The following is a 16582-nucleotide window of genomic DNA, read 5'->3' on the forward strand; positions in this document are numbered from 1 at the left end:
CAGATCGGATCCGAAACCAGACCGCGATGGCTTAAATATATCCCTGACCGATTCCCCCCCCCCTTCCATATATTGTGAAGAATCCTTGCAAACAATCAAGTTTTCAAATAACTTGATACTTCAAATAATCAAGACACAAAATAAATGCACAGTGTTTATAAGCTTTACACCACAAAAGAAGTGCAATAAATGCACAATGTTTATAAGCTTTACACTACAAAAGAAGTGCAATAAATGCATAGTGTTTATCAGCTTAAGGAGACAACTCCTTACTCTATTACATACTTACAATGGGCTCACATAGCCCTTATTTATAAGCATACTTAAAGAGTCGTTGGGCTATTCCTAACGGCTTTTATTAGAGATGTTGGGAATCAGCCCAACGTCTATCTTTTTTAAACTATGTACAACAGTCAGTGGTTGACTATTGTACACTGTACACAGTCAACCACTGAATGTGTACAAAAATATTACATAAAAAAACAAAAATAAGAAATAAAAAAATTACAAAAGTAAGAAAAAATAAAAAGGAGGAATTATAATCATATTAAAAAACATGAATATGCATAAAATATAGAAATGACTAAAATACCCCTACAACTAATACATTGTCTTATGAATTATAATTTAACACCCCCTCAAACTTAGGGTAAGATGACTGAAAGTTTGCCAAGGAGGAAATTGAACCGCGGAGCACACAAGGCTTTTGTGAAGAAATCTGCCAATTGATATTCTGAAGTTACATATGAAAGATCTATAACTTCTTTCAGATACGCTTCCCGAACATAGTGACAGTCCATCTCAATGTGTTTAGTCCGCTCATGAAAAATATGATTTTTGACAATGTATATTTCACTCTTGTTATCACAACATAGCTTGGTGGACCCCTTCTATTGAGATCCTCATGTCTTCTAATAGTTGATGAATTTATACAATTTCCATGGTAGTAGTCGTCATGACACGATATTCAACTTCTGTTGAGGATAGGGACACTTTTTGCTGCTTCTTACATCTCCATTAAATCAGCGAGTCTTCTAAAAACACACAAAAACCAGTGGTGGAGTGACAGTTATTTGGGTCACCTCCCCATTCAGAGTCAGTATACGCAATTAATTTTAATTAAGAAGAATAAGATAAGAATACTCCCTTGTTTAGTGTGCCCTTTATATACCTCACAATCCGCAAGATGACACTCATGTGAACTGATATTGGTGCATGTTGGAACTGACTTGCAGTATGAACTGCATGAGAGTTATCTGGTCTAGTAATACTCAGATACATCAAAGATCCCACAAGCTGTCTGTAGGGGGTGGGATCAGAGAGAGGAATACCATCATCAATCTTCATTTTGGCTCCTACTATAGCATGAGTTTCACAAACCTTATCATTCGTAATACCTGACCTGTCAATAATCTCAGAGGCAAGCTTAGTTTGAGATAAAAAATACCCTCTGTGAGAGTATGCTACTTCAATACCCAAAAAATAAGTTAGAAATCCCAAATCAGACATTTCAAACTTATCATTCAAAATTGATTTTATGCTTTTAACCCTTTTAGAATCACTTCCAATTATAAGCATATCTTAGAAGGATGGCGTTGCACCCATTGAAAATAAGATGAGAGAGAATCGTTTACGGTGGTTTGGACATATTCGGCGAAGGCCTAATGATGCTCCAGTTAGAAGGATGGAGAAATGAGAAAATATATTAGTTAAAAGAGGTCGGGGTAGGCCTAGGAAGACTTGGATGGAGATGATAGGAAAGGATATGAATGCTTTGAACCTCACCGAGGACATGACATTGGATAGAAATGATTGGAGGAGAAGGATTCATGTGGAAGACCCATAATGATTTTCTTTGTTGGTTTATATCGCCGACCCTAATTGTTTTGGGATGAAGGCGTAGTTGTTGTTGTTGTATATAGTTATTGGGCTCCTTTAGAGGGTGACGCCTCTCTAGAGTCCCTCTTTGGTTAGGAGATAAAGTTCCACAAGTGTAGAACTCTATCTCTAACCACTTCTCCCTTTCTTAACTACCTTTTTTTTATATATTTTTTTATTATTTTTTTTTATTATCTTTAGCCATATTTGGGCTCTTCTAGAGGGTGACGCCCCCTCTAGATTCCCATAATAATAGATTTTCACAAATGTGGAACTCTACCATATCCAAAAATATAATTTCAAAATTTATCAATTATTAATATTTAATTAATTATTAAATAATAAATTTCATGAATGTTCCAGAGGGTATTTCCCCCCTCTGGGAGTCTTCTTAACATGGAATTTTATTCAATTTAACTTTTTAATTGAATTTAAAACTTTAAATTGGTTGGACTTGGATTTCGACTCCGGATCCAAGATCCAAATCCATATGGATCTCAACCTGGACCAGATCCTATTTAATATGAGTTTTGGACTGGGTCCAGATCCATATCAACTTGGATCAAACAGACCAGGTTTGATCTTATCCAATCCAGAATTGGTCACATCGAGGTGGATCATTTTTGAAAAAATGCAATTTTCGAGCCAACCGTAGCCCAAATTTAGAAGAACAAAATATCAATGTTTTCAGAATTACGCGACGCATCTAATGATATACTATCTGATTTTCGCCTAAATTTAACCCAAATTTTGCTCGATTTTCGCTCGATTTTAAAGGTCAAAAGCAAAAAGTTTTACCAAATCTTATTTGCCTCATTTGGGTCTTGTCAATGGGTCATGGGCCACACCCAGACTCAGCTGACATCGCCTGAAATCGAAGATTTCATTAACTTTACAAAATACTTAGCCAATTTTTCAGAAATTTCAGAATTTAAAATTATAGAAAACACACGATATTACAATACATGAATAACTTGATCTCATTTTAATTTTCTTATAAAGCAACCAGCACACTGCTGCCTCTGCATCAATTTTATTTTGTTTTAAGATTGGTGATTTTACTTGAACTAAACCCACCTTTAAGGCATCACACTGTTACAGATACATAAATTTGTAAATGAACCTACACTGGGCTTGCAATTCCTAACAGCTGGTGCCACATGAAAATAGTCTAATATTCTTTGCTTCCAATAGGTTTTATAATAAACTCGAGCCAGATTCTGCTTCAGTTTTGTGCTTTTGGCAACATTATCAAGTCACAATGTGTGCAACCTTTTCCCTGCATGTATAAGTCAATCCTTGGCAAATGACTCAAGCATATTAAGTTATATGAAATTGGACTACTAAGTTTTCTTTTGTTTTCCTTTCTTTTTTTCCTCCTATTAGAGTTAATTGCTTTCCTTTACATACGTGCTGAAAATGAATTCCATATTGCACTACCATTCATTCAAACTTTTCTGCATGTTTCTCTTTTTAGACGGAAAGAATACATCAATTAGATAGAGAATCTGACTTGTGTTATTCATATTTTGCATTTATTTATTTGTTATAACTTACGAACCTTGTATTTAGAGCGCTGAGTCATCTTCTTCTGTGAAAGGATGATGTTTTTACTTTTTCATTTAATGCTAGTGTTTGTTTATTACCTGCAGGTTTCCATGATGGAGCGTGATTTTTACCTTGGCCGAATATTGACTGGCCGAGTCTCTTCTGGAGTTGTTCGTGTAGGTGATAGAGTGCATGGTATTCGTAAAACAGATGTTGGGGTTGAGAAAATCGAGGAAGGCAAGGTTTGCCATAATCTGTGCTACCAAAATGTTAAAATTCTTTTCTTTGTATTGTAGAAATAGTTTCTATCTGGTTTACGAGTCATTTTCTCCGCACAAGTGTTTTTCATCATCACTAAATCAATATAAAATGTATTCATAGGTTTTGAAACTTATGAAAAAGAAGGGTATGAGCTTAGCACTGGTCAACAGTGCAGGAGCTGGTGACATTGTTTCGTTGGCTGGGTTGACAAGTCCATCAATAGGTCATACTGTATCCAATGTGGAGGTATTTTTAGTACATAATTCTTGCAACTTGATACATTTCTTTTGAATCTTCCATACGAAAAGAAAAGAAAATTTCAAGCATTTGGATTTTTTGTCTTGTATGCTGATATATGGCATTCCTTATTTTCTGAATACAGAATGCTACATTTACCACCACATTTTAATGTTGGGATAATTTTAATGATAATCGTTCAGTTTCAATTTTCAACCGTTGCAATCATGCTTGACTTCTTGGAGTAGGATTGGAAGAAAAATTCCAACACTCAATGTGATACAAGATTTGAATCAGTGACATTGGATAAAAACAGTGGTCAGTCTTTCCAAAGTCAACTAGGATTGTTGGGTGCTACCATTCATGAACAGAATCAACAACTGCCTGATACTGACGTTTATAATTTGAATATGGATTCAGATTATCATCAAGCCAGTGGATCATAGCTTATTGTGATATAGATTTGTCTTGTGAAGAATGTTGTTGTACATCTATGCCTTTCTGTTAGTTAGTTTTTTCCCAATAAAGAGGTGTTTATGTCTTTTTTGCTATTATCTTATTGTTGTACGTGTTTATGGACTCTAAATCAATTTTCACACAGTTAAGACAGGTCCCTTTCTTCATTTAATTTACTGAAGTGGCTCTTTCAGGTTTAATTTACTGATGTAGTTTTACGGTTTCTATTTATTTTCAAGTTAAGGATGTGCACTATTTGGCATCTTTTTTGGTTTGTTTTCTGCTGTTCACTAGTGTAGCTTTTAGCAGTTCCATGGGGAACTTCAGCAAATATCTTGCCATGTTGGTATTCTCTTTCGTTCCCAAGAATAATATGTTATTATGGGGTATGGTGCTTTTTTGTTTTTCACACAAGTAGCTGTTGTATTGTGAAAGGCTCATTTCCACCTTTTGCTAGTGTTCTCTTAGGGTGAGGTGGGGGACCACCGGAGATAGTCCAATGATGATCGATATCAATGCCAATATATATATATATATATATATATATATATATATATATATATATATATATATATATATATATATATATATATATATATAGGGAAGGGCATAACAGTGGACACCCTTCCTGCCGGACTCCTGCGATTAAGGTCGAGCACAGTTTTTTGTACAAAAGGGGCTTTAGTGGCATTCTTTACTGCCACCAAAGCCCCTTTTGCACAAATTTTTTTGTGCAGCTGCTACGTCCACTATTTTCGGATGGGAAGGGTGTATTATCAGGGTGTTCGACAATACACCCTTCCCTATATATATATATATATATAGTCACTAGAATATGAGAACTGGAAATATGAGAACTAATGTGTGAACCACGATTTTCATGGATTTTTTATTCTTTTCTCTTGAATCTAACCGTTCGGATGTGATCTACATGCTTGGTTTTATAAGAACCTGCTCTTGAATCATCCGATTTTGATGCATAAATGAGATTTTTTTAAGGCTTTAAAATCAATGGCTCATAATCTTTATAAATATTCAAGCATTTAAAAATCACAAAATTTTTCATAAAAAATACACGATCCAATGGTTGATTCCTAGCAAATTCACCATGCCAAGAGCATTCACATGGTTGGATTTGCAAAAAAAAGTGTTGGAAATGCCCATATTTCTAGTTCTCATATTTCAGTTCTCATATTCTAGTGACTCTCTCAGCTCTAGAATATGAGAACTGAAATATGGGCATTTCTAACACTTTTTTTTTCAAATCCAACCATGTGGATGTGCTTGGCATGATGAATTTGATATGAATCAACCATTGGATCGTATATTTTTGATGAAAAAATACGATTTTTGAATGCTTGAATATTTATGAAGATTATGAGCCATTGATTTTAAAACTTAAAAAAAATCTTGTTTATGCATCAAAATCGGATGATTCAGGCACGGGTTCTTATAAAACCAAGCATGCAGATCACATCCGTACGGTTAGATTCAAGAGAAAAGAATAAAAAATCCATGAAAATTGTGGTTCACACCGAGGTTGCCAACCTACAAACTAGGAAGCGGAAGCGGGAAACTATACAAACCAACATAGGTCTAGTGACTCTATATATATATATATATATATATGCACCCCACAGGGCCCGAACCCAAGTTTGTTAAAACTGTCGTGTCGCTCCCTTTGCACCCACACCCACACTTATGTGACATAGGTGAAGGAATAGGGATTTTCTAAGGGAATCCACTTGAGACAATCACACTTAATTAACTGTTTTTCTTCCTTCCTTTTGATTTTGAAGTTTTTTTTTAAAAAATTCAAAATATTGTTGTAAGAAAAAGTTAAAATTGAAAAATAAAATTAAGTCATTTCCATCACATCACAGCTATGTCACATGGATACATCTACCCAGTGGCCATACCCGTGTCAACCTGGGTACTGGTACTGCAGGCGTACCAGCTATGGGTCAGTTGGGGTCAGGTCAAACCCAACTCAGTTACTGACCCTGTTGCTGTGTTTTTTTGTTTTTCTATTCAGATCTGACCAGGGCCAAACCCCTTTTACGACCTCCAGACTATCCACCACTAGCTGCCAGTGGCTGAGGGAAGGAGGAGGAAGAGAGAAAGTGAAAAAGAAAAAGAGGAGAGAGAAAATAAAAGAGGAAGGAGGAAGGAGGAAGGAGAGAAGAGAGAGAAGGAGAAGAAGAGGAAGATTAAGAGCAAAAACAAGAAGGAACGAGAGAGTGGGAAAGAAAGAAAGAAAAAAAGGATGAGAAGGCGGTGTGGAGAGACAGAGGTTTGGGAGTTGCCTCCTTCCTTCCCTCCACTAAAAACATTATTTTGAAATCTGAATATATATATATATATATGTGTGTGTGTGTCCCCGTACCTGCATTTTTTGAATTTGCCGGGTTCTACCCTGCTTACCCGCACTTTAACCTGTATGGCTGTACTTATGTGACATAGTATCAAAATATTATTCAATGTTTTCTTGGTACTTTCAATCTTAACTTTTAAATATTCAAAATATTTATTTTTATTTAGATTTTTAAGATTTCTCAAGAACAAAACATTTATCAGATCTTGAAAAAAGAGAAATATAATGTTAGAAATAGACATATTTTAAAGTAATTAGGTGTTGTATCAATAAAAGAGAAAAAATTAAGAATTGTAATCTAGGATGGGTTTCACATGTTGGATGAACACCTGTTACAACTTCGATGAGAAAGTTTGGAACGACAATGGATTTTTTTTTGTTTTTTTTTTGTGTGTGGGCATGCCCATGACCTGTCCACACCTATGGTGGTTTGTGCCTCTCTCTCTCTCTCTGGTGCAGATGTGTATATGGTATCAATGACTTGAAATGAGAAATATCTTATTGCTCGTGATTTTTTAAGTGAATCTAACCTTATAGATATGATCTACATGGTCTAATTGGTGGGGATCAACTTTCAGAGCACCGGAATCTAGTGTATGTGCAGGTTTTTTGGTAATTAGAAACTAATGGCCATAGATGCAGCAATTTTCAATACTTAAAAAATATATATCTATGTGTGTGTAGATGGATAGATAGATAGAGAGAGAGAGATGTTAAAATATGTATATATATATATACATATACTTATATATATATATACATCCGTATATATATAAGTATATATATACATATGTATATATATACTATTTCTTTTTTAGTGAAATACCCGATAGGGGTATTCTTGTAAAAACAGCCAATGTATTTTTGTTTTTTACTTTTTCCTTTTTTCTTTTTTCTTTTGTCTTTTTGCAAGACCACAAGGGCCCCCACTCTTGTAGTCGTTGGGGCCCCAACGGTCAGATTTCTGACCGTTGGGGCTCCCAACGTCTACAAGGGAGCCCCCTTGTGGTCCCTTCATAGTGCCTCCCTCCTCTATAAATAGAGAAGGTTTTCTCCTCTTGTAAGCATGGGTTTTACACCCCTCTCTTCCTTTCTTCAATAATATCCAACTTATGACTTTAAGTCATTTTCTATATTTGAGAGTTTTTGTGTGTGCACATTTGGTGTTTGTGTTCGTGGCTCTAGTGGTCACTCTTAAAGAGTGACTTTTGCTCTATTGGTGCTTCCGCCCTTTTTCATTACATGGTATCCGAGCACGGTTGGTGATTGGGCTTTTCTTTGGAACGTGTGCCTCTCAACTTTTGAAGAAAGGAAGGACTCTTGGTGCCGATGGAACGTGACTCTAAAGTGGAGCTTTCTTTTAAGCTAAATGGGTCCAACTATCTCATGTGGGCTTCCGCTATGGAAAATCATCTTAGAGTTAAGAAACTTTGGGGTTTTGTTATGGGAACTACTCCCGAACCCTCTCTTGTTCTCACCAAAATTGAAAATGAAGTTGAAAAAGCTTTAGATGGCGATGAGCGCATCAAAGCTATTAATGATCATCAATCCAAAATTGAGGATTGGGAAAGTAACCATGCCAAAATTTTGGCATGGTTTATGAATAATGTAGACCTTAAAAATTGTGCTAATATTGCCAAATTTAGAAGGGCCAATGACGCTTGGTTTTTTCTTAAGGGTATGTATACCCAAAAGGATCTTGCTCGACAATTTTTTTGTCAAGAAAAAAATCCGTTCCACCAAACAAATGGATATGAGTGTCCGGGACTATTTTAGTTCTCTAACTCCTCTTTGGGATGAACTTGCTCTTCTTGAGCCTAAGTGGGTGGCTCCGGAAGATATTGAATTAAGAAGAGAACAAATTGAAAAAGAACATTTTTTCCAATTTCTTCATGGTCTTCGCCCGGAATTTGAACAAGTAAGGGCATCTCTTCTCCATAGAAGCAAAGCCCTACCTATTGAAGATGCACTTGCCGAGATATGTCAAGAAGAAACTCGACTTGGCTTGAGCATTAAGAGTGATGAAGTTTTGGCCGTTACTAGGCTCGGATCGAATGTTAAAGCATATAGACCTCCCCATTTTAACAAAAATAGTAATGGGCTTAGAAAGGGAATAATATGCCATTATTGTAATGAACCGGGACACATTAGACCGGTTTGTCCAAAACTCAAAGGGAAGGTTGCCGCGGTTGGAGAAAATTCTCCAAAGAAGGAAGAAAGTACCAAAGAAGGAGATATCAAAGAAACTCTAAATCACATCTCCGAAGTTCTTCAACATCTTCTCAAGACTTCTCCTTCAACATCCGGTGCCGCCATCACCTACTCTTCATCACCTCCAGGTATGTGGATACTAGACTCCGGTGCTTCTTTTCATATGACATCTCATAAAAACTCTCTTTCAAATGTTTTGTCCGAACCCATATCCTCTTGTGTTTCAACGGCCGATGGTACATCATTAAAAATTGAAAGTATTGGAACACTTGATTTTAAAAACTTTTTCGTTCCTAAAGTAAGAATTGTTCCTAAAATTAATTTAAACCTTTTTTCCGTTTCTCAAATCACCGATCATGGATGCCAAGTCTCTTTCTCACCTAAAGATTGCACCGTGCAGGATCTCCAGTCAGGGAAGCTGATTGGGCAAGGCCATAGAAGGGATGACCTCTACTTTATGGATTTTTTGACTCTTCCATCTAAGTCATCTTGCAATCTTGTTAAAGACAAAAGTATTGGAATATGGTATGAGAGACTTGGTCATCCAAATTTTGTAAAAATGTCTTTTTTTCCGTTTTTGAACAATACTTGTAAAGACAATTACATGACTTGTAAAGATTGCATTTTTGGGAAATCTAAAGCTACTCCATTTCCTCAAAGAAGTTACTTTACCACTCGGCCATTTGAACTTATTCATTCCGATGTGTGGGGACTATTTTGTCTAAAGGAGATTTTTCGTATTACGTGGTCTTTATAGATGACTTCACTCGATTTACGTGGATTTACTTTCTAAGTCGCAAATCCGAAGTTTTCTCCTTCTTTAAAGAATTTCATGCAATGGTCAAAAATCAATTTTTGGGAAATCTATCTATTCTTAGGTCCGATTCGGGAGGCAAATATATGTCCAATGATTTTGAAAACTATTTAAAGGAAAATGGAATTTGTCACCAACGTTCTTGCCCCAACACTCCGTAACAAAATGGTCTTGCGGAAAGAAAGCATAGACACATAATAGAAACTACAAGAACGTTATTAATTTCAAGAAATATTCCAAAATCCTTTTGGGCTGAAGCAGTTTTAACCTCTACATATCTTATCAATAGAACTCCTTCATCCTCTTTGAAAAATCTTTCTCCATTTGAAAAACTTTACAATATGTCTCCCGATTATAAAAGACTAAGAATTTTTGGATGTAAATGTTTTGTTCTAACTCATAAAAATGATAAACTTTCTCCTAGGGCTATTGAATGTATCTTTTTGGGTTATGGCAAAAAACAAAAAGTTTATCGATGTTTTGACATACTTAAGAACAAACTTTATATCTCTAAAGATGTCACATTCATTGAAGAGGAAAATGGTTTTTCGCACCAACCAAATGAAAATATTGATTATTCCTTTCTATTTGACTTGTTGCCTCAAGAAAACATCATAGATGATCATATTGATCCTAGTGAATCCCTTAGCGAAGATCATTTTGAACATCCAAGTGATGATCAAAATTTAGAAGAAAATGTTTCAAGACAAATTCAAGTCTACTCTAGAAGGAATGAAAAAAATCCTCCTTGTGCCCTTGATTTTTTTTTTCAAAGTGAGTCAATCGAAGAGACCTCTCAAAGAAGATCAAATTGGATTTCCAAAATACCAAATAGATTTGTTTCGTATGATTCCTTTTCTCCTAACTTTCGAGCATGCCTACTTGCTCTTCACTCCTTTCATGAACCATCTCATTACAATGATGCTAAGCAATATGCTCATTGGAATGAAGCTATGGAACTTGAACTTAATGCTCTTAAAATGGCACAAACTTGGGAAATCATTGATCCTTCCAATGGCAAGAAACCCATTGGATGTAGATGGGTTTTTAAAGTAAAAACTAAGAGTGATGGTTCATTGGAAAAATATAAGGCTAGGTTGGTTGCCAAGGGATATGCTCAAGAGTATGGGGTAGATTATGATGAAACGTTTGCCCCGGTTGCTCGAATGACTAGTGTTTGAGCTCTTATTGCTATAGCCTCAGTTAAAAAATGGCCTATCTTTCAACTTGATGTCAAAAATGCTTTTTTAAATGATAATTTAAATGAAGAAGTTTATATGGAACCGCCTCCAGGTATGAACTTAAATGGAAAAAATTTGAAATTAAAAAAGGCTTTATATGGACTTAAGCAGGCTCCTAAAGCTTGGTATGATAGGTTTAGTAACGTATTAATCAATTTAGTTTTTTTTTTTGTTATACTGACACTGCTCTTTTTGTTAAAAGGGCAGGTGACTCCATTATTATGCTTCTACTGTATGTTGATGATATGATCATTACTGGAAATGACAAAAAAGGAGTAAATGATGTGAAGTCTATGTTAAAAGAAACTTTTGACATGTCTGACCTTGGTTATTTGAGATACTTTTTAGGGATTGAAGTGGCTTATTCCCCGCGTGGGTACATCCTATCTCAAATGAAATTGGCTGCAGAAATTTGCACCAAATCAGGAATATCTGATGAAAAGAAAGTTGAGACTCTCGAAGTTATTAATGCAAAGCTGAGACTTGAAGATGGTGTTCTTCTTGAGGATTCAACCCCCTACCGTCAATTAATCGGATCTCTCACCTATCTATCCATCACACGTCCAGACATAGCTCATGCAGTTCACGCAGCAAGCCAGTTTCAGCATGCACCTACTTCGGTTCACATGGCAACCGTAATAAGGATTGTGCGTTATATCAAAAATACTATATCCAAGGGACTCTTCTTATCCTCTTCCTTATCTCTTGACTTAACTGCTTTTACTGATGCTGACTGGGGAGGAAATCCCAATGATCGAATCTCAATAACGGGTCTTTGTATTTTTTTAGGTGAATCCCTCATTTCGTGGAGATGCAAGAAGCAGCAGAAGGTTTCACTGTCATCCACTGAAGCTGAGTATCGGGCCATGGCAATGGCAACTATGGAAATCGTATGGCTCAAAAGTCTTCTTGCTGACATGGGCGTTACCATTTCCACTCCCACCAAGCTCTGTTGTGGTAACAAAAGTGCGATATACATTGCTAGCAATCACACTTTTCATGAGCGGACCAAGCATATCGAAATGGATTGCCATTATGTTCGAGACGAATACCTCAGAGGGACTATCTCACTACCATATGTTACTTCAGAGTATCAATTAGCTGACTTCTTCACCAAGGCGCTCCCAACTCCATGTTTTATGTTTCTCCTTAGCAAACTTTCGGTCTTCTCCCCGTAAAGTTTGAGGGGGCGTGTTAAAATATGTATATATATACATATACTTATATATATATACATCCATATATATATAAGTATATATATACATATATGTATATATATACTATTTCTTTTTTAGTGAAATACCCGATAGGGGTATTCTTGTAAAAACAGCCAATGTATTTTTGTTTTTTACTTTTTCCTTTTTTCCTTTTTTCTTTTTTATTTTGTCTTTTTGCAAGACCACAAGGGGCCCCACTCTTGTAGTCGTTGGGGCCCCAACGGTCAGATTTCTGACCGTTGGGGCTCCCAACGTCTACAAGGGAGCCCCCTTGTGGTCCCTTCATAGTGCATCCCTCCTCTATAAATAGAGGAGGTTTTCTCCTCTTGTAAGCATGGGTTTTACACCCCTCTCTTCCTTTCTTCAATAATATCCAACTTATGACTTTAAGTCATTTTCTATATTTGAGAGTTTTTGTGTGTGCACATTTGGTGTTTGTGTTCGTGGCTCTAGTGGTCACTCTTAAAGAGTGACTTTTGCTCTATTGGTGCTTCCGCCCTTTTTCATTACAAGAGAGAGAAGATTGCGGAGGCAATTCTGCAAAGTTTTTATCTGTCTTTTGCTAGCTTATTCACAGTCCGTTGAATAGTTTAAAGAGTCCTCTTATTGTGGTATGAATCTGGGTCCGCAGATGGACTAAATGAAGTCTTGGTGGTGGTAGGTTTGCCATTTTCCACGTGGTGTTATGTTTTGCCAAGGAGATATGCAGGGACCTTTAAGAGCCTCCTAGTTAATTCTTCTGTGTTGATTCTGCCAATGTTGTACTCAACATTGCAAAGGAAAAAAATGTATAGGTGCAAGGAGACCTTTATTGCTTTTGGAAGTTGTCCATTGACCTTCCAAGTTACTGTTTCACTCCCGCGCACCCCCCCCTACCCTGGCTGGCTTTGTTGGCACCTTCTGGTTATTGAATTTTTTTGTTTACATTCCCTTGATGGAGAGTTCTTTGGTTGTTTAAGAATAGCAGATTGATGGGCCAGCACTCAGCTATTTAATTGGTGAACTGATCAAGCTCTGCAATATTAAAAAAGTCTATTGCTTAGTAGTTTAATCTGTGATTCTCAATGTCTACCAGGTGATGACTGCATTGCCTACTGTTGAGTTGGACCCTCCAACAATTTCCATGACATTTGGTGTCAATGATTCTCCACTAGCAGGCCGTGATGGAACTCATGTAAGTGGTTTTCTTAGAGAGCTCTCTCTGTTGACTAATATCAAAATTATTTTCTTGAAAACCATTTGAATTCATTCCTGTTACGGGAGCCCTTTTTTCAATGGAAATTAAAGCTCTTACGAAAATGGAACTTTATCTTGCATTTAAAATGTCTATTTAGCTCCTATGTGCTTTTGTTCATTTTAAATTAATTCTAATGGAGCTCGGGATTACCATTCTGTCTATATTAGAAGTTATATCAAACATTTGTTAAGCTATACTAAGGCTTAGGAGCTTACTGATTCTCAAGGTCATCCAACAATATATATATTCCATATTGTTTCTATTTTATGATCTTTCATTGACCATTATCAAAATTACCACTTTCTAAGTTTATTAGCTGTACTGATCTCTTAACTCTGAAGATAGTGTTTCTTTTGTTGTCTGATAATAAGAATTTGTTGAGCTATTTTTGCTTTTTATTGCCTTCAAGCTATGTATCATGGGTTACTTCAATAAGGATGCTGTACCCATGTCAAAGCGGGTACTGATACAGGTACTTCATTGGGCATGGTCAGACCAGTTTTTCATCTAACCTGATCCAGACCTGACCTGTTAGCTGTTCTGATCCATTTGAAGGCGCATAAAGAGTTGTTTTTACCATGGTTTAAAAACTCGCCATGTCAACCCGGTGACTCGGTTGACTTGGCCTGGATCGCTCAATCACTGGGTCAAAAACGAGTACAAACTCATTTGGAACAAAACCCGACCGAGTCACCAAGTTGGCCTGGACGAGTCATGAGCGAGTCATGCATATATATATATATATTATATAATTACATATATTATATTGTAATGACCCCAAACTGACCCTAAAAAAATGCAGATTTTTTTTAAACAATTACGGAAAACCTCCCAAGGACAAGAGACACATTACAGATTTAGTATTCACAACCCATCAATCATTTCAGACATAGAGTAAATTCAAACCATGCATTCAACTTTATTTATTAAATCAAATATGTTAATAAAGTTCATAAAATTTCAAAATACACTCTAGCCGATCCGATACACATCAAAACCTAGGCCACCAAATCATAAACCTTGAGTCCTCCAACTAGCCAGTCCCTCTCATCACTGAGCCTCAGTGCTTGAAAAACATTTTTAGAAAACGGGTAAGAACTGAAGTTCTCGTATGAGATCTTCTAAAAATCCAACATTAAGGAAATAACATAAATTAAATCAACCACAAGTTTAAGAGGAATCACATGCAACAAATCATCTTACCATCTAACCAGTTTAAGCAAGCATTCAACAATGTTCAAGCAAGTATTCAACAATTTCATGCTATATCAAATATTAAGGGATGCATGAAATTAATGCTAAACATTTAATAATGCATGAATCAATGCAACATGCATGAATAACTTTTAAAGTTAATTATCAGAATTGTTTTTGCAGGCATGCCCCTATCAAATACATACAAATTTAATTTTTACTTTCTTATAAACCCACAGATATTCAAAACGAGCAAAGTTTCTGAGGTTCAAGGCAATTTTTAGTCATAAATTAACACATAATTTGTATTTTAATGATTGGTTTCCACACTTGTTCTCCGACCGATATTAGGAATCAACACCATCAATCGGAACATTAGGAATCAACACCATCAATCGGAACATTAGGAATCAACACCTAATGTCAGGACATCAAGAAAATCAACATCTATTGATGCCACTTTCTTGGTATACCAATAACTACATCTGAGTCAATAATACCACCCACATGCAAAGTGGTTGAAAGTTTTCTACAACCGTAGCTGAAAACACGAACCACACATCGGGTTATTGGGGACAACAATTGCGCATAATGTTTAGTATCCTCACGGTCTACCACAATAGCCATGCAAGGTTCCCACCCTTTCAGAGGGATACCAGGTAAGAAAAAATATTACATTGTTTGGTCTCTTTTACCATCTTAATCAATTAAGAGTTCTTTACACAAGAATAGTTATGTAAATTAGCATGCAATAACAAATTCGGGCTCTTGCCCCCATCAAATTAAACAATTTAATTAATTTAGGAAAACCAATTTCCAACAAAATCATTTTACAATGCAAAAATCACAATCTAAGATTTCGTAAGCAACACATGCTCACAACCGTCAATGGCATGTCGGTGAATCAAACATTACCATAATACATTAGCATTGCAAAATTTTTTAGTGAACATGAAGCACACATAATAACCAAAATTTCATGCTCGAATGCAGACAACATATCTACCTATCAATACATATATTGCCGCGAAGCTAAGAAAACAACATTTATATCTATTTTCCGCAGTACATCCGTTAAAAAAAAACAATCTGCATATATACATATTTTTGTGCTGAGAATAGGGGTGGCAATTTCTGACACGACCCGCCAACCCGCCTCTTAGGCGGGTTCGGGTTGGGCTTAAGCCAACCCGTTTAATAAACGGGTCGACCCGTGTAACCCATTTATTAAACAGGTCGGGTTCGGGTTGGGGGTATGCCAACCCGCCAACCCGGCTGACCCGTTTAATAAACGGGTTAGGCGGGTGGGTCAACCAGCCAACCCGACCCGCCAACCCGTCTGCCCGACCCGTCAACCTGCCAACCCGACCGCCAACCTGCCTACCTGCCAACCCGATCCATCAACCCGCCAACCCGACCCGCCAACCTGACCCGCGAACCTGAAAACCCGTTTACCCGACCCAACCCATTTATTAAATGGGTTGGTGGGTCGTGTCGGGTTACCCGTTTATTAAACGGGTCGGGTTCGTGTTTGCCACAGCTGACCCGTTTAATAAATGGGTCGGGTTCGGGTTGAGGTATGCTGACCCGCCAACCCGCCAACCCGACCCGATTGCCACCCCTAGCTGAGAATCTGCTCAAAAGCAATCAATACAATTATATATATATATATATATATGTATTTGTTAGGCTGTGAATCCACTCAAGAGCGCAGACAACACCCACAACCAACATAAGGCACACAACATAGCGTAAACAATGTAATGCAAATAACATAATATAGACAACATATGCAAACAATATGCACAATTGGCATGTGCCAACAATATGTGCAAACGTCATGTGCATGGGCAACAGGTGTAAACATCATATAACAACATATATATATATATATATATATATGTATATGCTGTT

General features: G+C 36.6%; 1 protein-coding gene across 3 annotated transcripts in view; it reads left to right on the top strand.

Moving 5' to 3' along the window:
* The window catches only part of LOC149836761 (uncharacterized), a 94794-nt gene that overhangs the window by 40597 nt on the left and 37615 nt on the right, over positions 1-16582 (top strand). For all 3 annotated transcript variants that reach the window (XM_090007110.1, XM_090007112.1, XM_090007111.1), the window contains exons 6-8: positions 3531-3668; positions 3808-3933; positions 13313-13411. In XM_090007110.1, the coding sequence (XP_089863236.1) occupies positions 3531-3668; positions 3808-3933; positions 13313-13411 (363 nt within the window). The remainder of the gene's footprint in view (positions 1-3530; positions 3669-3807; positions 3934-13312; positions 13412-16582) is intronic.

Source organism: Nuphar pumila, chromosome 5, assembly GCF_984573655.1.
Source record: "Nuphar pumila chromosome 5, dmNupPumi1.hap1.1, whole genome shotgun sequence".
Taxonomy (NCBI): Eukaryota; Viridiplantae; Streptophyta; class Magnoliopsida; order Nymphaeales; family Nymphaeaceae; genus Nuphar; species Nuphar pumila.